This window comes from Ranitomeya imitator, chromosome 5 (genome assembly GCF_032444005.1).
Source record: "Ranitomeya imitator isolate aRanImi1 chromosome 5, aRanImi1.pri, whole genome shotgun sequence".
In the NCBI taxonomy this organism is placed as follows: Eukaryota; Metazoa; Chordata; class Amphibia; order Anura; family Dendrobatidae; genus Ranitomeya; species Ranitomeya imitator.
Window position 1 is genome coordinate 110,140,056 of NC_091286.1, and position 23,706 is coordinate 110,163,761.

At 42.5% G+C, this 23,706-nt stretch overlaps 1 protein-coding gene across 8 annotated transcripts in view; it reads left to right on the forward strand.

The window, feature by feature from the left end:
* MAP4K3 (mitogen-activated protein kinase kinase kinase kinase 3) overlaps positions 1-23,706 on the forward strand; it is a 331,018-nt gene that overhangs the window by 221,451 nt on the left and 85,861 nt on the right. For all 8 annotated transcript variants that reach the window (XM_069769035.1, XM_069769037.1, XM_069769038.1 and 5 more), the window contains one exon: positions 23,265-23,343. In XM_069769035.1, coding sequence (XP_069625136.1) covers positions 23,265-23,343 — 79 coding nt within the window. The remainder of the gene's footprint in view (positions 1-23,264; positions 23,344-23,706) is intronic.

Below are 23,706 nucleotides of genomic sequence, written 5' to 3' on the forward strand. Positions count from 1 at the left end.
AACCCAGGTCAGGAGTCCTCCGCATTCAATCCCACACGGGACCGCAGCCACTCGATGGCCTCCGCTGGGTCTGTGAAAAATAAGGAGGCGCCCTTATAAACAATACGGAGCCGGGCCGGATAAAGCATAGAGTAGACAATGTTCTTCTCTCTAAGTTGTTTCTTGACATCCATAAATTGTGCCCGCTGCTTTTGAAGCTCCATGGAAAAATCTGGAAAGATCGATATGGTAGCATTATCGAATTTAATGAGGCCCTTCTGTCGCGCCAAGCGAAGGATGGTGTCTCTGTCTCTACAATTAAGGAGACGCGCCAGAAAAGGTCGCGGAGGGGCTCCAGGAGGGAGAGGTCTCGTCGGGACCCTGTGGGCCCTCTCCACCGAAAATGTCGAGGAGAATCCATCTCCCAATGAGGACTTAAGCCATTCCTCCAGAAATTGCTCAGGTTGTTGACCCTCCGACCGCTCCGGGAGACCTATAATTCGGATATTATTGCGGCGCAGCCTATTTTCCAAGTCGTCTGCCTTTTGCTTCCAGGCATTCACGGATCCAGCAGCTTTATTCAGTTTAGCTTCCATAGGGGTGATAGTGTCCTCTATATGAGACACCCTCGTTTCAACCTCTGAGATGCGCCCTCTCATAGCCTGCATGTCATGTCGCAGGCGCCCCACCTCAGTATGCACATCTTCTATTTTCTCCGTGAAAGATGATCTAGTGAGAGATATAGCTTGCATCAACTGCTCTGATGCCTGTTTAAGAGTCAGTTCATCCTCTCCTCTCTCCTCATTACCATCAGAGGGGTGACCTTTACGCTGAGATGGTGCGGGGTTATTTCTAAGACTGCGCACATTATCAGGAGGATCATCCTTGGCATATTTTTTTAATTTTTCAGCGGCTGCAGCTCCTCTAGGGTGCTGCATGATGAGTGTTCACAAGAAGATTATGCAAAGCAACCTCAGAGGCAATTATGGGGAAGCTCAGAGATAGTCACTGTAACACGCAGGCTGTGTAGTTTCACAGTTACCACCGGGGAAGCAGCTAGAAAGGGGTTAATCCCTGTAGTGTTATGGCACTAGCAGGGAAAATGTCCACCCGACAGGGGGGCGCAGGTCCCACTTTTTCAGGGCCCACACTGCACCACCCCTACTTCTTCAGGCACACTCTCACTGCCCAGCGCCGCTGATGTGATTAAAAGCGCAACTCCCTATCTGCCAGGGTGTGCGCTATATTAATGGCCGCTGCCCCAGGCATGTATCGACACCTGTCAGTCCTTACCGCTCCTGCGTGCAAGCTCCCCGCCTCACTCTCCAGCACCATTCACCGCTGCTGCTTCCAACATGAAAGGGATTCAGCAGAGAGCAGCGCCGTGTTCCGTGCGCCCTCTCTGCTCCCACGTGCAGGTGTCCCGCTGCTCTCACCAACGCGGTCAGCCGCCGTTGCCTCCGGGATGATAGGGGGCTCAGCTCCAGCAAAAGGCAGCGCCGCGTCCTGTGCTTCCTGGCGCGTGCTCTGAAAATGGCCGCCGTCACCTGCGGGGATCTCCTGCCCGCTCCGGTTCCCGCGGCTCCCGACTCCACGGATGTCTGTAGCGGTCCCCCAAAGATCCAGAGGACTCTCTGGTATGTAGGACTCCGATTCGGGTTGGCACCGCTCGGTCCCACTCAGTATTTGTAGCAGATATATCTCAGGATGTACGGAGCTCTCTTAAGATGCTTCTGTCTTCTTCGGCTACATAGCCACGCCCCCCTCGATAATATGTTTGTTCAGTGGTAGTTCGATTTCCGGGGAGCCCACTGATGGATATAAAAAAGATGAGGAAGCGCTGAATTGAGCTTTATGGAGAGCCATGTACCACAGTGTGCAAGCTAATAGACCGTTTATAATCTGTAAACTGCTAAATCCTTGTATCAAAGAGGAGGCGAAAAAAAAAGATGATTTCATAGAATACATAAACTGCAAGTTAAAAATGCTAAGAAAATAAGGAAATAAAAGACTTTCCCCTTAATAGATTCCTTATTACATGAAGGCAATAAAGATGTTCAGTCATTTAACCCACATGGTAAATGCTGAAAAAAAATACAAAACAAAATACCGTACTCCCCTGTGTAAAAAAAAAAAAAAAAAAAAACACCAAACAAACAAAACCCCATATATTGACCTCCGAAAGGATCTCTGTTCCAGCCGGGGTCAGTGACCTGGTTATGCCACGTGTGCTCTGCAGCCAGTTAGTAGCCGCCATCGGACTGCTGTGAGCTTTCTTCCTTCAGACAAATGATGGACAAGCAGAAGAAGCGAGAGCTCAGCATCCCGATAGCGAACCATGGCAGAACCACTGGAAAGGGTCCGGAGCGGGAGGGCAGATATGTTATGTTTCAATAACAGGAACTATTTACCTAATTTAAAAAGTGGTTCTCCAGGTTGTAGACCTTTTTTTTAGGAAGTTATACAAGTTTGGAGGGATTTTGTTTTTTACTATTGATGCTAGGGCTTTTCCCTCTCCAAGGAAGCTTAGATTCTAGTCTTCACCCCTGACGCAAACCTCTAGAGATAACATTTCTCTGAAGGACTAAATTGAATTTTGTGCCCTCATTTTCACGGCATTCAACCTGTTGGGAATATTACATTTTATTTTCTACGGCAGTTAATTAAATGAGGCTGAAGTGGTTTTGCGGCAGCGCGTTGTCACAATGTGGTCGCAGGTGACGTGTCTCATTTACTTTCCACTTAGGCCAGCACGGCTCAGCAGACATCTGAGCGGCTTGTTTTCACTGGCTGACTCATTCATGTATTTTGAAGTTAGAAGTCCAGAGTGTTTGTTACTGGCTGTGCATACTTGGTCCTAGACCATTACTTTCCAGGCAGCCTTTTATAAGCTGAAACCAAACGAAACCTTTGTCTCCTTACACACCTGAGTAGTCATTAGACGTCTTGTTGTTCTGAGAGATCTTTCCAGTTATGCAAGAGACATACGGTAGTTCCTTCAAGCGCAAATAGGACCTGCCGTCGCTTGTCCGTATGACAACCAAGCATTCTTTGCTTCTTCTTTTTATATATTGTTGATAGTTTAAAAGGGATTCCAGTGTTTAAAGCACATTTATTTCATGGCGTGAATATGCACAAGGATGAAGTGGTAAAAGGACAAAAATAACTTCCTTTATTTTTATCTATTAGCCTAGCCAGGAGTCGGTGTTGAAAACTGTTCTAAAGTAACCTAGCAAAATATATTTACCAAGTGTGAATTATATCACACAATTCTGATTTCTTTCTCCAGAATAAACGTTGCTCTGAAATGATATATCAAATAAATCTCAGTTGACCCAGGTTATTTATTTGTTAAGGTCCCCATAAGGCACAGGGGTAGGTATGTAAGCGAAAAAAAAGAGGAATGTCAGGAGCAAAATACAACAATTTTTTGATAAAAACCTTAATTTTATCAAGTAAATTTAAAAAATGATGAACAGCACAGTTTAAGAAAACAACGGAAAACAGTGATCCAGTCTTTCTGGTCATGTGATCATAGTATATTTACACATCTGCGCTGGCGTTGCTACTGAGGGGAATTTTCTTGGACTTCAGAACAGGTGGATTAGTCTCCTTTTCCTGTTCCGATTGGCCAGCATTCACATTTTACCTACCTGACTCCCTGATCAGCTATATAGAGGGGTCCTTCTCCGATACCACACAATCAACAGAGCGAGGGAAGTGTGAACAATCCCAAGACCTTTATTATAGGCAAAACTAAAATGTCCATAAACAATCCACCACACTGAGGATACAATAGTCCAGAACACGAATGCAGTTCAGGATAAAATGTCCAAGGAGATGAGAGTCCAATAATCCAGCAGACAGTGGATAAAAAATCTATACGCTTCCCTTTCTCTCTGATGTGCTGTGTTCACACCATCCTCACCACACAGGAACTGACTTCCCAGCTCCTGTCCTCTCCAGCCCCCTCTTTATGTCCAGGGGTAGTCAGACAGGTTGAGGTGGTTTTCAGGCCTCCCAGATCTGACAAAGGTGCCTCTGGGATTAAGGCACTACACAGGGTTCATCAAGAGGCATAGATATAGTCAGGCTGCAGACAGTAAGTGAGCTAATTTAATTGTCAGCCTTTTGGAAGGTAATTGAGACTCTAGACAATATGGGGACTACACGGAATGATACAGGGCAACAAGAGAACACTATGAAAATCAGTAAAGTATAAATATACACAAAATGATACCCACATAACATATCACACCATCACAAGCTACCTCTGACGAAGCTATGGCGAAACACATTTTGGGCCTCTTTTGATGGGTGATCTGATGGTACTTATGTATTATTGATTTTTTTGTCTGTGTACTGGATGTAATCCCCTATCTGTCCATACTACTCACCACTATTTAGTGCTATTGATACATTTTTGTGAAGGCGATTCATTACCAATTCTATCACATCAGAAAAATCTGCTACACCCAAGGTCTTATGTACTTATCATACAGACAGTAATAGACTATCCAACTGGTATGTGATGTTACCTCATGGTGATTTGTGTTTGGTACATCCATGTACACGTACTTGAGTACCCTTTTATATAGTTCTTCCACTAGCTCACCCACCAACATATTTTGTTGTTTATGTCTGTTTTTTGGTGTTTGCTTAAACTGTGCTGTTCATCATTTTTTAAATTTACTTAATAAAATTAATGTTTTATCAAAACGTTGTATTTTGTTCCTGGTACATTCCTCCGAACTGATTTAGTAGGATAAATATATTACCGTTACCATCCAGGCTCCATTATTTTATAGTGAAGTGTTGGAAAATATGTTGTTTGATGCCCCGAGGAAGCCAAGTCTGAATTTATGGTACATACTTTTATGTGAAATTCCTCTGTGACGGAGATTAAGATTTAATTGTTGCTATTGTTTTGCAATATAGGAATTTCATGTATGTACTCGTATTGAATTTCTGGTTGTTCATAACAAACAGATGTTCTTGCCAAGAATTCACCGGACTCTATAGGCATGGGTGTTCTATGCAGGTAAACATTGTTACCAATCCTCCCTTTTTGTGGGCGTATTAGCTTACCCCAACAATCGATTGGGCCTGTAAGCTATACAGTGTAGTCCCCAATAAGTGATTTGCCATTTAGCAGTGTTGTGTAGTTCATTAAGCGGGGTGACAATTTGATCTTTATTTTAACAGAGATGTGTGGGACATTATCCAAGTATGACCGGTTCTCCTCCTGTTCTTGTTACTGCAACTGGAGGAACATGTGACCAGACCTGTCCGTTAGTCTTTTCCAATAGAAAAGCAGTTTTACCTTATAAAGTGTTTTACAATTGGAGAAGACTGAAGGACAGGTCTTGTCACATGTTGCTTCACCAGCAGCCATTGTATGGACTGGAGAGCCATGCAGTCGGTGAGGAAAACAAAACTTTAGAGCAGAAGAACGTGTCATACTTGTATTATATAGGTAGTGCATACAAAATCAGGTCCCAAACCAATATAATAAAGTAAAGTTTCCACCCCCTTTATAACTTATGTCTGCATCTAATGAAAACAGTTGTAGTATAGATTTTTGTGCATGTGAGTGATTTAATGATAATGTAGTAATAATGGTATATGATTACTTTAATTTTTACCATTAATCATTACCGTAAATAATATGGAACATCTACTTCACAGTATATAAAATATTATTTATTTTCAGAGCACCATGGATTCTATGGTGCTGTACATAAGAGAGTTACATACAAAACACAAATATACCGTAAATTACAGTGAATATAACAATGACAGAGGGGAGAGAGCCCTGCCCTTGGGGGCTTACAGTCTAGGAACGTATAAGTGTGGAGAAGAGAAGGAGGTATTGAGAGGATCAGAGATTACGTGTTAGAAGGTAACGAGAGATTAGTTTGGAGATATATGGAGGAGACAGATTCTGGACAGCTTTGTAGGTCAATGTCAGTAATTTGAGTTGGAGAAGTTGGGAGCCAATGAAGGGATTTTCAGAGGGGAGAAGAGGAGGAATAGCGAGGCGAGACAGGGATTATTCGTGCAGGAGAGTTAAGGACAGACTGGAGAGGTGAGTGTTAGCAGGGAGGCCACAGAGGAGGATATTGCAGTAGCCGAGGAGGGAGATGACTGCATGTAGTAACATCTTAGTAGATTCAGGGTTGAGGAAAGGACGAATGCTGGAAATATTTTTGGGTTGGAGGTGGCAAGAGCTTGGATTTTCAGTTTGAATTTGAGGGTTATTCTGAGGCAGCGGACTTAAGGTGCAGGGGAAAGCATTATATAATTTACTTTGCTAGATAGATCAGGTAGGGGAGTTAGGTGAGTTGGAGGAAAGATGAAGAGTTCAGTTTTGTCGACTTTGAGCTTTAGGATGCGTGATGAGAAGGAGAATATGTCTGATAGACACTCTGGGATTTTGGACAGCAGAGAGGTGATGTCTTGTCCAGAGAGGTAGATCTATGTATCATCAGCATATAGATGGTACTGGAAGCCATGGGACTTTGAGTTGTACGAGGAGATAGTGTGGGAGACGTTAAATGTGCGGTTGGAGAGGTATGAAGAGGTCCAGGAAAGGGCAAGGTCTTTAACGCCGAGGGAAAAGAGGATTTATAGTGGGAGGGAATGGTTGACTGTGTCGAAAATGGGACAGGTCTAGAAGAAGGCATACAGAGAAGTGTCTGTTAGCTTTGGCAATAAGTCTTTAGTAATTTTAATCAGGGAAGTTTCAGTGGAGTGGTGTTGACGGAAGCCGGATTGTAAGTCGTCAGAGTGAGTTTGATGAGAGATGGAAGGAAAGTTCAGCATGGACATGCTGTTTGAGCAGTTTATAGGCGAACAGGAGCAGCTATATGAGGCGATAGCTAGATGTAGGGGTCAGGTCGAGGGATAGCTTCTTCAGGATAGGTGTGGCATGTTTGAAAGGAGAAGGGAAGGTACCAAAGGTTAGCAATAGGTTGAAAAGATGGGTTAGCGTTGGGATAAGCATATTGGTGAGGTTAGGAAGGAGATGGGATGGGGTCGAGGTCACAAGTGGTGAAGTTGGAGAGAAGATGAGTGAGTTCTCCATCAATAATGGTGGGGAGGAAGGTTATGGGTGAGGGACAGTGGTCTGTTATAGATAGGGCTTGTGGTGGTTATGGGTGTTAAAGACTTGCCTTGTTGGGTCATCTTTATTTTTTAAATGTGCTTTGAAATCTTCTGCAGAGATGAGCGAGGTTGGAGAGGACAGTGGAGGACAGAGGAAAGAGTTAAAAGTGTTGAATAACAGTTTGGGGATGGGGGATAAAGAAGATACAAGACTTGTGGAATAGATCTGTTTAGGAAAGGTAGGAGCCGATTTGAATGTGAAAGTTGCTGTTTTGAATGTGGTGAAGTCTTCTTCTGAGTGTGCTTTCTTCCAACGACGTTCCGCAACGATGGTCACTTGCTGACGCATTTTAGTGAGATTATTGTGCCAGGGTTGTGTACTGATTCGTTGCACTCTGCCATGCACGAGAGAGTATATATTTATTTAACGGGTCATAAAACGCAGGGTTACACCGTGGCCAAGAGTAAACTAATATCACCCTTCCATCAGAACCATCACAATAATAGATTTTTTGTGTGAGAGTACTCCCTGAAAAGTCCAAACCAAAAAAATGGAGTAAGCACAAAATCTCACAAATCATTATAAAAAATGATGCACGAGAGGGGCAAGAGAGTCAGTAACTGATGCCAGTGTGGTGTTGTAGAAAACTGTGGCACTGTCTGAGGCATGGAGTGATGATATGGAGGACTGCGTTAAAATATTTAGGGAGCATGTGTATGTCTAGGTGTGTGAGGTTTCTGTGGGAGTGTGCTAATTTCTGAACATGGAGGGTAGGTGAGGGGGATAGGGATGACAAAGTGGTGGTCAGATAGGGTGAAAGGTGAGGCTGTGAGATTAGATAAGGAGCAGAGGCGAGTGAAGATAAGGTCTAATGTATAAGTACCTTCACACTGAACAACATTACAACGATAACGATAGCGATCCGTGACGTTGCAGCGTCCTGGATAGCGATCTAGTTGTGTTTGACACGCAGCAGCGATCTGGATCCTGCTGTGACATCGCTGGTCGGAGCTAGAAGGCCAGAACTTTATTTTGTCGCTGGATCACCTGCTGACATCGCTGAAGCGGCGTGTGTGACGCCGATCCAGCGATGTGTTCACTGGTAACCAGGGTAAATATCGGGTTACTAAGCGCAGGGCCGCGCTTAGTAACCCGATGTTTACCCTGGTTACCATTGTAAATGTAAAAAAAAAACACATACTCACATTCCGGTGCCTGTCACATTCCCCGGCGTCCGCTTCCCTGCACTCCTCCTGCATCCTGTGTCAGCGCCGGCCGTAAAGCAGAGCACAGCGGGGACGTCACCGCTCTGCTTTACGGCCGGCGCTTACACAGGATGCAGGAGGAGTGCAGGGAAGCGGACGCCGGGGGACGTGACAGGCACCAGAATGTGAGTATGTGGTTTTTTTTTTTACATTTACAATGGTAACCAGGGTAAACATCGGGTTACTAAGCGCGGCCCTGCGCTTAGTAACCCGATATTTACCCTGGTTACCCGGGGACTTCGGCATCGTTGGTCGCTGGAGAGCTGTCTGTGTGACAGCTCTCCAGCGACCACACAAGGACTTTCCAACGATCACGGCCAGGTCATATCGCTGGTCGTGAACGTTGGAAAGTTGCTGAGTGTGACGGTACCTTATGTCTGTCTGTGTGGGTTGCTGCAGAGGACCACTGAGTAAGACTAAAGGTACCGTCACACTCAACAACTTTGCAAAGAGAACGACAACAATCTGTGACGTTGCAGCGTCCTGGATAGCGATCTTGTTGTGTTTGACACGCAGCAGCGATCTGGATCCCGCTGTGCCATCGCTGGTCGGAGCTTGAAATCCAGAACTTTATTTCGTCGCCAGGTCGGCGTGTATTGTCATGTTTGACATCAAAAGCAACGACGCCAGCAATGAGCATAGGGCCCCTAGATGTGTGTCGGACCGGTACACTCCGGCTGTTTGACATGGAGCTAACAACCAGCGAGAACGAGAAGTGAGTCGCCGTTACGTCACTGGATCGCTCCTGCATCGTTCTGGAGTTGCTGTGTTTGACGTCTCTACAGCGACGCTCCAGCGATCTAGTTTAGGTCGGCTCGTTGTCTATATCGCTGCAGCGTCGCTGAGTGTGACGGTACATTAAGGTATGAAGCAAGGGACCGGAGCCTCGAGGCTGCAGGCTGGTGGTTGTCAGTAAGGATGTTGAAGTCACGCATGCTGATGGTAAGAATGTCAGCAAAGATAAAGTAAAGAAATGGTCAATAAAGGCCCTGGCTGGACCCAGGGGTCGGTATATGACGCCCACTTAGAGATTCGAGGGAGAGTACATACGGACAGAGTGCAGTTCAAAGGAAGAGAGGATGAGGGAAGGTAGAGGTGGGATTGGGTTGAAGATACCGTTGTTAGAAAGAAGACCCACTCCTCCACCATGTCTATTGCCAGGGCGAGGAGTGTGGGTGAAATGAAAGATAGGTGAAGTGTTAAATTATTAATGGGTTCCTAAAGTGTAATAAAAATAATACCCAAAGAGTGGATCAGATTCAATTATAGACATTGCCAAATTTAACTTGATATGTCATGTGTTTTAAGCTAAACTTGGAAAGATCTGTCCGTTGTCTATATCCAGACTAGATTCTACTTTAATACTCAAATCATTTGGCTTTTGGAAATCTGTGTAAAATGCTTGTTGTGTAATGCTTGTTGTGTACTCCTGTGTGCAGTAATGTCTATTCATTAACAAATATGCTTCAGCACAAAGATTCTTACCACCAATGGGTGCACATGCTTAAGTTGGCCATGCACATTAGATGTATATCAATTGAACCTGCCAATTTTGTTAGGACCGAATGACCATCTTTAATGTGTATGGGGGGACCTCTCCAAATGACCCTTCCCTGATGGCAGATTTTGGGAAAAATGTGGATTGTGTAGTCGGGGTTCAAGCTCCCTGTTGTTCTGTTTTCATGGAGATAAGGCATTGCTAGAGATGTCTGACACAGCTATGCTCAGCCAAGTCTAGCTTTGGAAGGGGTTTGGAGACATAGTTGTCAGCTGAAATGTAGACAACTCTGCAGTTCACACCACAGTTGTCAAAAAAAAAATCAAGAGACTTAAAAAAAGAAAGACAACTTAAAAAGTGGAGAATAACATATACAAAATACTAAGGCCACTTAAAAGGATTTGGGGCGAAATTCTGCAGGGAGTTGGGTGTGTCTAGAGGAATCATTTTTTCTCACCAAATCAATAGAAAGTCTACATTTTAGATGCGTTAACCTTATACATATTTTATGGGGAGGTGCAGGTTGTGGTGGGGTATAATGAAAAACTATAGTCCACTACAGTGGTGTGGTGAAAATTGTGTGAATCTAGCCCAATGTGTTCTGCCAACATCGATAGGAGAGGCTAGAACATACAGGACTGAAGTACTTAAATTGAGTCTTTCAGTGTTTCTAACTGCAGTAATATAAATGCAGATGTTTCTCAAATGATCATACTCATATCTACTTATTCTTGAACTCTATAAAACAGTGGCAGTGATTAAAATTGTACTTCCTTTGCTAGGGTAATAGCATTCTTAGAATTCTTCTGTTTATTCTAAAAGTGTAATGGCCCGAGATGAGCAATGATTTACGCCAGCCTCTTCTGGCTTCCAGTCTAGTTCTGCATGGCTGCCAGTTTTCTCTTCTGCCCCCAGCATCATGTGTGCTTCTGTCACTTACTAGGCCCCGTGAGATATGACCTAGCCCATGATGCCAGGTGCAGAAGAGAAGTCATACTGCAATGCAGTACTAGACTGGATGCCGGACCAGGGCAGTGCATATGGAATTGCTCATCTCTCATAAAGCCCAAATCACGTTTAAGATAGCCCCTGATTGTGTGGTTATCACTTGTCTTCTACTTTTATTTTTTTATAACAGCTGATACTCCCTTTAAACATGGTTTTCTGTTCGTTTTTGAACCTACAAGATACAATATTCACCAAGCTTCATTGGAAAGGGAAGTGGATTGAGTACTGACGCAATTGACACATAACAAAGCAACTGTCATTGATGGTATCCCTGCAGAGCTGCTTAAACCAGTCAGAAGAACACTGACAGCAATTCCGAGAAGATCTGAAGGACCTGCATATCCCTAAAGGATTGGAAAAAAGTCAGTTTTCATCCCACTACCGAAGAAAGGCAGTGCCGGGGACTTGACCAACTATAGCTTGTTCCTTTTAATTCCTCATGCCAGCAGGGTGTTTCTAAATATTGTTTAAATGCTCTTGGGTAACAATTTTATAGAGAATTTCTTGACACCAAAGCTGATTTGTAGGGATAGTGATCCAATTGCAAACCTGACATGGACCATATCACAGGTGAGGGAGTATCAGAAGAAGCTCCACCTGTGCCTCATTGATTATACCAAGATTTTTGACCGTATTGAGCATTACAAGCTCTGAGTATGAAAGGTGTTCCCAAGGCTCCCAATTAGCATAATCAGTTCACACTACTATCATCAAGAAGCTACAGTGCGATCAAAGTATGAAGATGCAGAATGGTACTAAATAAAAAAAATAGTACAAGACAGGATGCTTTTTTTCTTTTTCTCTCTCTTTTTTTGTGCAATCTCCAAGCGTAAATAATCATCTGGAAGCTAAACATAGATGATGATGAAAAAAACAAGCGGAAGAACCATCAGCCACCTAAGATGTACATGATACAATCTTGCTGCTAAAAAGTGAGGACTTGAATGAGCTGATCTTGAAGTTTTAAAAGAGAAAGACTTAACCTTGCACATTAAGAAGACCAAGATCATGACTACCACCAACAAAGAAGTCCATATAAAGATCAACAATGAAGAAATAGAAGTGGTTGACAGCTTTGTTTTTGTTGAGTACCTCATTAATCACGGTGGCCGTACAACAGCATGGACCAAATATGAAGATGCAAAGATATCTCAATCACAGTCAAAAAAATACTGATCGCTGCAGTTGTATTCCCAGTTGTGACTTATAGCTCCGAGAACTGGACACTCACGAAAGAAGACTGAAGTAAAATATTGATGCCTTTGAGCTGTGGTGCTGGTGAAGCCTTCATCTAATCCCATGGACAGCTAGGGCCACAAACAAATATGTTATTGATCATGTAAACCCAGAGTTGTCCCTGGGAGGCAAGGTCATTCAACAAAAACTGAATTTGGACATGTGTTGAGGGCAAATTAGAAAGGAAGTCGGTCAGTGATACAAGGAAACTGGAGAATGAAGGCCGGATTCCATCAAGAATGACGTGAATGAACATAAAGCAAATGAAACAGACCATGGAAAACAGGAATGCCTGGCGAGAAACAGACTATAGAGAATTGAAGGGTCAGTTTTGACTGACCAGATCCATACAGAATATAATATACGGTAATGACTCAGATTTTAGCTATGAGCAAAGTTTTTTAGTTGAAAGGGTAATTGGTTAAAGTAGTGAAGATAACAACTTACTTTCTGGTTCACACGGTGAAATAAGGTTCCAGTGTCTTCTATAAGGCACTACAGAGACTGACGGACAGATGCAAGACAGCCCATCTCTTTCCCGAACCAGTGAAAATCTTGTCTGAAATCTGTGCCATTATGTTGTTTGGAAATTGCTCTGTGAAGGTATCATTTCTCCTTCATACCTCCTTCCTTTCAAGTGCTTAGATATTAATATGTCAGTTTGTAGGCTTACGCCCTTGTCATTTCTTGCCGGCATTGGTAGGACATGTGTTATTATTTGATTTCAAAGCTCATTTTCTTGAAGTGCCGTAACAAATAATACACACATACCCAGCCGTCAGGCTGCATTGTGCCCCCGTATATTATTACTGCGTGCAGACCTTGAAAACACTATTGTGGAAAACTCAATCATTTTTGTTATCAAATCTTTGAGAGTCCATTATTTTTGCTATTTTGTGTGCATGAAATAAAGTTATTTTTCCAAAGTCTAATTTCTGTTTTTGCCATTCACAGAGCAAAGCTAATCTGTGTTTTCAAAAATCATGAAACGGAATTTGGAAGAACGACTTTAGGTTGTTTGAGGATACATGAAACTAGGTTTTATTTTAGGTTAAGCACAAAGAAGGGAAAATAAAATGTTACTCAGACAACAAATAAGCCAAAAAAAGACATTAAAAAAAATCTGATAAGTTTCACGGTTTTTTGGGGCTCATGTGAGGATCCGTTTGGGAGAGGAGAGATAAGGATTAGGAATCCATCTATTTGTTTACACATATCAGATGATGAGTCCTTAAAGGAAGACAATGTACTGGCACATTAGGATTATGCCCACTGGGATAAAAAAAACTGATGCTGATGGAACGAGACAGACTGGTGTGCGCTGTTCTAAATTCGCCAATCTGCAAGCCCTTCTTATAAGCGTAGATGTAATAAGGGACATTGATGTGGGAAGAAATGGTAAAACGAGCTTCAAATTAAGACCATGCTCCTGGTTATTATTTCCACGCTACTGTGATTTGCTTACGGTTATCACAGCTGCCTCTATCTACTTTCCATTACTAGAATGTAAGAAAAGTCAAGGATACTTTCTAATATGCTGAAAAGTGTTATCTCAGTAGACAAGCCTTTGTCATATAGCCCATTGTACAGGCGACATTTGAGGCGCTCCTATTAACAGAGAATGGTGTCTCCCAATGAATTGGCTAGTGTAAAAACTGAATTTCCGCTCCATCAGATTTGTTATGACAGGTTTGCCAGGCTGGCGCCACATAGTTCACCTTGTTAAATTGTAGCAACAGGTGACATAAGTTGTCTTACAGCCTGGACAAACGCCGGGTGCCATATACAGTAGAGGAAAGGTGATCCAGCCTCTTGATTTTGGCTGCACCATCTGACAATCACGGATGTATGGGGTTTTATGGACTGGCCGAAAATGTTAGATGTTCGGTGAAAGAAGGATCAGTCTTGTTCAATTTCATCTGTGCTTTTATTTACAGTAAATGGGGAAGTCGAGAATAGCATATTAAGCTTTGGAGACTCCACACAGATCCAGACAAAATAGCACAACATTATCTGCAATCCTGTCAGTACAATGTCATGTACCAAGGCAGACACCAGAAGGACATAAATAAATACATCACATGAAAAAAAACAGCCTTAACAACACCAATTCAGATTACCAATGCTCTAGCAGTATGCAGCCGACCCCCATAATAAAGGCCCAACACCAAGTCAGATTACATAGTAACATAGTTAGTAAGGCCGAAAAAAGACATTTGTCCATCCAGTTCAGCCTATATTCCATCATAATAAATCCCCAGATCTACGTCCTTCTACAGAACCTAATAATTGTATGATACAATATTGTTCTGCTCCAGGAAGACATCCAGGCCTCTCTTGAACCCCTCGACTGAGTTCGCCGTCACCACCTCCTCAGGCAAGCAATTACCAATGCACCAGCAGGATGCAGCAGACCCCCATGATAAAGGCCCAACACCAAGTCAGATTACCAATGCACCAGCAAGGTGCAGCAGACCCCCATGATAAAGGCCCAACACCAGGTCAGATTACCAATGCACTAGCAGGATGCAGCAGGCCCCTTTGATAAAGGCAGGGGCAGCACAGGTGCAAAATACTAATGAAACAACCATTCACAAACCTACCAATTCATGGAGGGAGTGGTTGCCTAGTAGTAAAAATGCACACAGATGAGGCTTGCATAGGGCGCCAGTCACTGCTAGTGCATGGGTAATCTGACCTGGTGTTGGTGAGGCTTTCTCGTTCTGTAATGTGTTTCCAGAAACCAGATGGACTCATTATGAACGTTACTGGTGTAACGGACTCAGCATTTCATTAATTGTTTTGTTAATATGATAGAGCAGAGCACCAGAATAAGGAAAATCCGGTGTGAACAGAGCCCACACCCTTTAGACATTTTCAGATTATTACAATTCTTCCCTTTTGGTAGGTTTCATTGTTTAGCCACTTAAAGGGTTTAATCATTTGGTTATGAACATCCCATCGCTTGACTCCACTTTGTCATGATCATCACTACCGCTGCCACCAATTTTCCATTTTATCATACCAGCGAGTCGCCTGCACTGTCCCACACATTGGTACACATGCACACCCAGCTGTTCCCGTGACCGTTCACTACTTGCACTCTGGCTAGAAGGTACAAGCTTATTACGTTTTTGAATTAATGTACAAAAAGAATTACAGTACTTAAAAAGGTTACAAAAAGTGAAATAAAAAGACAAACATACATATACAGGCAAAAACTGTATAAAATAAAAGGAATACAATACAGATATTTCTTATGAATCGGATACATGAGAGGTTCTGGCTGAGGAGAACGCTGCAGGGGATATGGGCAGATCACAGATCTGCAATACTTGTTGCTTCTACTGGGCTCTGATACAGATATCCCTTAGAGATGACATGTTATTAAGGATCACCCCAGACTCCTCTCTCCTTCCTCTGCTGAGGTAAGAGGAGGACAGCTGATTGGATTTGATTCTAATCCAGTTTTAGCCAACATTTCTGCTCTGGGTCATATTTTACCCAAGAACCTCCTAGAGAAACCATAATACCGTCCTCTTACTGATCATGCTATACAGACTGCACATGAATATGATATATACATAATTCAGGCAGATATTGCGCTCCTATGGGTTGCCAGCTAACAACTTTTGCAATTTTACCAATAGATGCGAATATCCTCCCCAATCATGGATATTCATGGATTCTGTAAATCTAGAATTCAAATTAAAAAACCTTAAAATATTGTTTTATCTTGTGCTGTCTATGTAGTACAGACGGAACAACTACACAAGGTGAAAGCATTGAGGCCTCAGCGTTTAAGACTTTTGTGGCGTACAGTACGTATCTCTTGGCCCAGATGGTTATCCAACATTTCCATCTACCTGTTAATCACATTGTTTTGCCTTGTGCTGCCTACAGTGGGGGAATTTGATAATAATTATAATAATACACTACAGATTTTTCACGTTTTCCCACCTACAAAGAATGGAGAAGTCTGTAAATTTTATCGTAGGTACACTTCAACTGTGAGAGACAGAATTTAAAAAAAAATCCAGAAAATCACATTCTATGATTTTTACATACAATTGTGGCCAAAAGTATTGACACCCCTGCAATTTTGTCAGATAGTACTCCGTTTCTTCCTGAAAATGATTGCAATCACAAATTATTTGGTATTATTATCTTCATTTAATTTGTCTTAAATGAAAAAAACACAAAAGAAAATGAAGCAAAAAGCAAAACATTGATAATTTCACACAAAACTCCAAAATTGGGCCAGACAAAAGTGTTGGCACCATCAGCCTAATACTTGGTTGCACAACCTTTAGCCAAAATAACTACAACCAACCGCTTCCGGTAACCATCAATGAGTTTCTTACAATGCTCTGCTGGAATTTTAGACCATTCTTCTATGGCAAACTGCTCCAGGTCCCTGATATTTGAAGGGTGCCTTCTCCAAACTGCCATTTTTAGATCTCTCCACAGGTGTTCTATGGGATTCAGGTCTGGACTCATTGCTGGCCACCTTATAAGTCTCCAGTGCTTTCTCTCAAACCATTTTCTAGTGCTTTTTGAAGTGTGTTTTGGGTCATTGTCCTGCTGGAAGACCCATGACCTCTGAGGGAGACCCAGCTTTCTCACACTGGGCCCTACATTATGCTGCAAAATTTGTTGGTAGTCTTCAGAATTCATAATGCCATACACACGGTCAAGCAGTCCAGTGCCAGAGGCAGCAAAGCAATCCCGCGGACTGCAGGGCAGCTTGAACTTGTTTGGATGTTAGTCGAGGTTCTTTATCCAACATCCGCACAATCTTGCGTTGAAATCTCTTGTCAATTTTTCTTTTCCGTCCACATCTAGGGAGGTTAGCCACAGTGCCATAACTTTAAACTTCTTGATGACACTGCGCACGGTAGACACAGGAACATTCAGGTCTTTGGAGATGGACTTATAGCCTTGAGATTGCTCATTCTTCCTCACAATTTGGTTTCTCAAGTCCTCAGACAGTTCTTTGGTCTTCTTTCTTTTCTCCATGCTCAATGTGGTACACACAAGGACACAGGACAGAGGTTGAGTCAACTTTAATCCATGTCAACTGGCTACAAGTGTGATTTAGTTATTGCCAACACCTGTTAGGTGTCACAGGTAAGTTACAGGTGCTGTTATTTACACAAATTAGAGAAGCATCACATGATTTTTCGAACAGTGCCAATACTTTTGTCCACTCCTTTTTTATGTTTGGTGTGGAATTATATCCGATTTGGCTTTAGGACAATTCTTTTTGTGTTTTTTTCATTTAAGACAAATTAAATGAAGATAATAACAAAGAATTTGTGTTTGCAATCATTTTCAGGAAGAAACTGAGTATTATCTGACAGAATTACAGGGGTGTCAATACTTTTGGCCACAACTGTAATTTGCATTTTATTGCATGAAATAAGTATTGAATACAATAGAAAAACAGAACTTAAAATTAGGTACAGAAACTTTTGTTTGCAATTACAGAGGTCAGATGTTTCCTGGATTTTGGCCCACTCCTCCAAACAGATTGTCTCCAGAGATTTCAGGTTTCTGAGCTGTCTTTGAGCCACATTGAGTTTCAGCTCCCTCCAAAGATTTTCTATTGGTCTGGAGACTGGGTGGCCACTCCAAGACCTTAAAATGCTCCTTAGTTACCCTGGCTGTGTATTTCAGGTCATTGTTATGCTGGAAGACCATCCACGACCCATCTTCATTGCTCTTAGTGAGGCAAAGAGGTTGTTTGCCAAAATCTCGTGATACATGATCCCATCCATCCTCCCTTCAATACGGTGCCATGCTGTCCCTTTTACAAAAAAGCACCCCCAAATGACGTTTCTCCCACCATGCTTCATGGTTGGGACAGTGTTCTTGGAGTTGTACTCTTCCTTCCTCCAAACCCGACGAGTGGAGTAGAAACCGAAAAATTCTATTTTGGTCTCATCTGACCACATAGTATGACCTTCTCCCATGCCTCCTCTGGATCATCCAGATGGTTATTGGCGAACTGCAAATGGGCCTGGACATGTGCTGACTTGTGTGCTCTGCAGGTTTTTAATCCATGACATTGTAGTGTGTTACAGTATTGTTTGAGACTGTGGTCCTAGCTCTCTTCAGATCATTGACCAGGTCCTCCCTTCTAATTTTGGGCTGCTTCCTGACCTTTCTCAGAATCCTACTTACACCTTGAGGTGAGACCTAGTGTGGAGCCCCAGACGGAGGAAGATGGACAGTCTTTGTGTTTCTTCCATCTATATATATAATTGTCTAAGAGTTTTTCCGTCTGTCTGTCTTTCTGTCTGTCTGTCTGTCTTTCTGTCTGTCTGTCCTGGAAATCCCACCTCTCTGATTGGTCGAGGCCGCCAGGCCTCGACCAATCAGTGACGGGCACAGCATCGACGTAGAAATCCCGCGTCTCTGATTGGTCGAGGCCTGGGGGCCTTGACCAATCAGAGATGGGCACAGCGACGATGATGTCATAAAGGACGTAAACATCCCGCGTCTCTGATTGGTCGAGGCCGCCAGGCCTCGACCAATCAGTGACGGGCACAGCGACGATGATGTCATAATGATGTCATAAAGGACGTAGAAATCCCACGTTTCTGATTCAGCGACGGGCACAGTATCGACGTAGATGTCATAATGGTTGCCATGGCGACGATGATGTCATAAAGGTTGCCTCGACCAATCAGCGACGGGCACAGTCTGTCGCGAATTCTGGAATCATCATTGTCCATATACTACGGGGACATGCATATTCTAGAATACCCGATGCGTTAGAATCGGGCCACAATCTAGTGTTCTAATAATTGTTCCACCAGTTTTTACCTTCTCACCAAGATGCTTGCTTACTGTCCTGTAGCCCATCCCAGCCTTGTGCAGGTCTACATTTTTTGTCCCTGGTGTCTTCAGATGGCTCTTTGGTCTTGGCTATGGTGAAGAGGTTGGAGTGTGATTGAATGTATGGACAGGTTTCTTTTATACAGGTAACAAGTTGAAATAGTTGCAGTTAGTACAGGTAATGAGTGCAGAGTAGGAGGGCTTCTTAAAGGAAAAGAAAATAAACAGGTCTGTGAGAGCCTGAATTCTTACTGGTTGGTAACTGATCAAATACTTATTTCATGCAATAAAATGCAATTTCAATATTTAAAAATCATACAATGTGATTTTCTGGTTTTTATTTTTAGATTCTGTCTCTCACAGTTGAAGTATACCTGCGATAAATATTGTAGACCTCTCCATTCTTTGTAGGTGGGAAAACTAGAACATTCATCAGTGTATCAAATACTTATTTTCCCCACTGAATATAGTACACACTCCATGTCTGCTTCATTTACCTGTTCACGGTGGGGGTGTAGGCAGGGATCTAATGCCCCCAGCCTTTGATCAGTATAACTTATGACTCCAGTTATGACACACTTTATTAAATAAATGTCCTAGTATACCATAAACTGCTTGGTCATGTCACCTAATTGGAATTGTTTATCCCTTATCCCTGCTGCTCATGATTGGTTTATGTCCTAGGGGGATGTAAGATAGTAGGGGAATGCATCCAGCACATGCGCAGATGTGCAAATTTTCCTATGTCTGTATTTTACATGTTTCATCCATTGTCAGCAGAAGGCCTTTGCGTGATAGGGTCTAAGGGATAAGTGAATTTAGATGTTTATATGATGCCACTTATTAAGATTTTGAATTGTGCATGATAGATAATTTTATTATAAAGATATTAACTCTTTAACACTAGGACTACTGGTATAGTCATTTTGACTACTTACTTGCAGTAGTTCTAGTCAGGGTTCACAAGTCCAGTAGTCCTAGTGTTAAAAATAGAAATACTGATTTCCAGGGTGCAGTGACTGGTTTGTAAAGTCAAGAGTAAGTTGTCCATCTCAGCTAATGAACATGTACAGCTCAATTGCATTTTTCACTTTCTCTCGGAAGTTAGCAATTGTCTTTCTTTTCCTATCAACTTTCATTTTCCTGATATGAGAATTTTTATCTTGCATAGTGCACAGCTTGTTTCCATGGAGCTTGTTCACTAGTGCTTGGAGAAGCACAGCAAACACTGCAGTTACATTCCAGGAGAGGAGTTAACTCCTAACATCCCGGTCAGCTCTCGCCAACCCATTTATTTATTTTTTTTTTACAAATGATCGGGGGTTCCCTCACCACCCGCTTAGCTTTTGACAAGCTGCTGTTATAAATCTTGCAAAATCACCAACCCCCAACATGGGATTCTTTCAGAGCAGTTCATCTAATCATGGCTCTCACTGAGCCCTGTGCTTATTCAAATGCCCTGTTATCTCTATGCAAATATATTGATAATCATGTAGATTCAGAACAATCCGCTGATAGATGAATGTGTTATAGCAGAACTTTAGCTGAGCTTTATAGTAAAACTAATACTACACCACCGTTACTCAAGGAGGAAAGCCCACCCTGCCGTAAACCTAAAAGTAAGAAGATTGCAGGTTTGGGAGCTGGTCAGGAGACAACTTGAGAAAAACCCTTTATTTGTTGTAATGTAAAGGTTAGCATCATTGAATGTTGTGTTCCTAGGGTGATCAGATGTGATGAAAGTCCACTGTGTCTCTGAGCTTTCTAATCTCTTTTCCCTATTCCTGGGGCATTCCAGCACTATTTCTTAATGGTGCATTGGTTTATCTATCAGTAAGAGGATTAAGAGGCAGCAGTTGTCTTTTCAGTTATTATTACAGCATGGTAGGAAGCTACAATGGAGGTTTATATCTGCCTGATATCAGGCTACCGTCACACTATACGATTTACCTACGATCACGACCAGCGATATGACCTGGCCGTGATTGTAGGTAAATCGTAGTGTGGTCGCTGGGGAGCTGTCATACAGACAGCTCTCCAGCGACCAACGATGCCGAGGTCCCTGGGTAACCAGGGTAAACATCGGGTAACTAAGCGCAGGACCGCGCTTAGTAACCCGATGTTTACCCTGGTTACAAGCGTAAAACTAAAAAAAAACAAACAGCACATACTTACATTCTGGTGTCCGTCAGGTCCCTTGCCGTCTGCTTCCCGCACTCACTGACTGCCGGCCGTAAAGTGAAAGTGAAAGCACAGCCGCTGTGCTCTGCTTTCACTTTACGGCCGGCAGTCACAGTGCGGGAAGCAGACGGCAAGGGACCTGACGGACACCAGAATGTAAGTATGTGCTGTTTGTTTTTTTTTAGTTTTACGCTTGTAACCAGGGTAAACATCGGGTTACTAAGCGCGGCCCTGCGCTTAGTTACCCGATGTTTACCCTGGTTACAAGCTAACGCATCGCTGGATCGCATCGCTAGATCGGTGTCACACACACCGATCTAGCGATGACAGCCGGAGATCCAGCGATGAAAGAAAGTTCTAAACGATCTGCTACGACGTACGATTCTCAGCAGGATCCCTGATCGCTGCTGCGTGTCAGACACAGCGATATCGTAACGATATCGCTGGAACGTCACGAATCGTACCGTCGTAGCGATCGAAATGGTATAGTGTGACGGTACCCTAATCACATCCTGGAGTTCTGTAAATGTTTCCCAATAGTAATCAATCCCTTATTATGTCCACATCTCCTTTTATGTGGATCAGAAAACACATCTAGTTTTTTTTTTGCTTAGCGCAGATTTCGATTTTTCACATGTCTGTCTTTTTTGTCATTAGATAAGACAATCAGTCCAAAATGTGTGAATGCTTCAATCCAAAGATTGTAAAGAATACACCCAGCTCCTTTCATTTACTTTACGTTTCTACCTTTTGTTAGCCAAGAAGGATTGTTTCTCTTTGCGGAGATTGACATGCCAAGCATGCCGAGATGAGGAGACTTAAAGCCGCAATGCTCCTCTGGGAAATATGCTAATTGTGCAAATTGTCTCTTCAGAGAGGAAGAGAACTAGAACTCTGGTGCCACCTATTGGAAGTTAGCAATCCTACAAGTCAATGTCTACATACCTTTTGTTAGGAAACTGTAGATGACTATGTACAAATGTAGCAGAGCTCAGTTTGTCATTCACTGCATTAACATAGCTCTGCAGGTTTACCTACAGTTTTTTGGGAAAAAAACATATTGCTTGTGTTCATTTTTATTTATTATGTGTTCATTATTGGTGTAGATCAGATGGGTTTACGAGCCTGTCCAAGTGATTAATTGTTCATGAATATAAAGCTATGCATATGGATACAGTATAATGCCTTGTTTGGGTAGGATGGGTGCTGTTTTCAGTATTACTTGCTACTGCATTTTACAATCATATAGTTATAGTTACGAAAATTACAGGTTTTCTGGGTTGATGGATGAGGCTTGTGTATTTTGTGGCCAGTTATTTTTTTAGCTTAAAGGGTACAGGCAGAAATGTGACCTGCATGTTATATGGCAAAGCGGCAGAGCTCCTAATTCTGTGAGAAAAGATTCAGCAGAAATTGAAGGTTTTTTCTAATGGGTGGTCTTACTCAGGAATTGGCAGCTCTCCCTGCTGCGCAGTCATATATGGAAGGCTGTCAATCACGGATTAGGACCACCCACTGGATGCCAGAACGAGCAGTAATTAAATGAATAAATTACAATTAATCTTTATTTTTAGCATTATAAATCCGTCTTCTTCGCTAACCCTCGACTATAGGATGCAGACATGTCCCAGTTCTCTTTTAAAGGGAATCTGTCACCAGCAGCATAATGTAGGGAAAGATTATCTCTTGCTGATAAAACACTGATTGTATTGAAACTACAGCAGAGGAAACTGGGCAGCATGAATCTTTTAGCATTTAAAGGTGTTTTACCATAGTTTAAAGTGACACTTTCTAATCAGTGGGGATCCAATTTCTGGATGGAGGGAATAACACTTACCTGTGCTCCCAGCAATGCTGTGATAATTTTTCTTTAATCTTGTTGGCCTCCATAATGATGTAATTATTTCTAACCGTGGAGAATACTGCATAGAAGATACTTATGATCGCTGGCGTTTTTAGCCGTCATCATTTTTGTACATGTCTTTTTCCTACTTGGATATGATAGTGGGCTGAAATCAGGCAGCTCCAGTGAAACCCTAGACAGCGACGCTTTGCATGCTGTTCAGTCTTGGCAGTCTATACAGCCTTAGTGAGAAAGTCATTTGCCATATTCTAGCCATTATTTTCTTTTTCTTTTCTTTTTCAGCCTGCGGTTGTTGTTCCGCACAGGATTCACTCAACAAGTCGAAGTGTCAGAGAGGAGAAGACCCGTTCAGAAATTAATTGTAAGGCTCCGCCAGCTATTTCTGCTTTCTCGTATTCTGTAGTTTCTCATGCTCTGTAAGACGAACATCTGCTTTTCGGGTCCTTTTTTTTTTTTTTCACTCTGTATGCTCATGATGATCTAATTCTTTATTAAATAAAAAGTAGAGAATTCCTTCTACAGAAGATGTATTTTTGTTGGATTTATTCAAACATATCTGTCTGCTCTGGCCCAGGGGCCGCAATATGTCTCAAGCCTCCACTGCTTGTCATTAAATATTAACTTTGCCTGGATGGATGCATGACTTCCTCAGGTGTTCCTACTCCCCAGACTATCCCATTTAAATAATGTCTGTAAAAATTCATTGCATTTGTACATATATTTG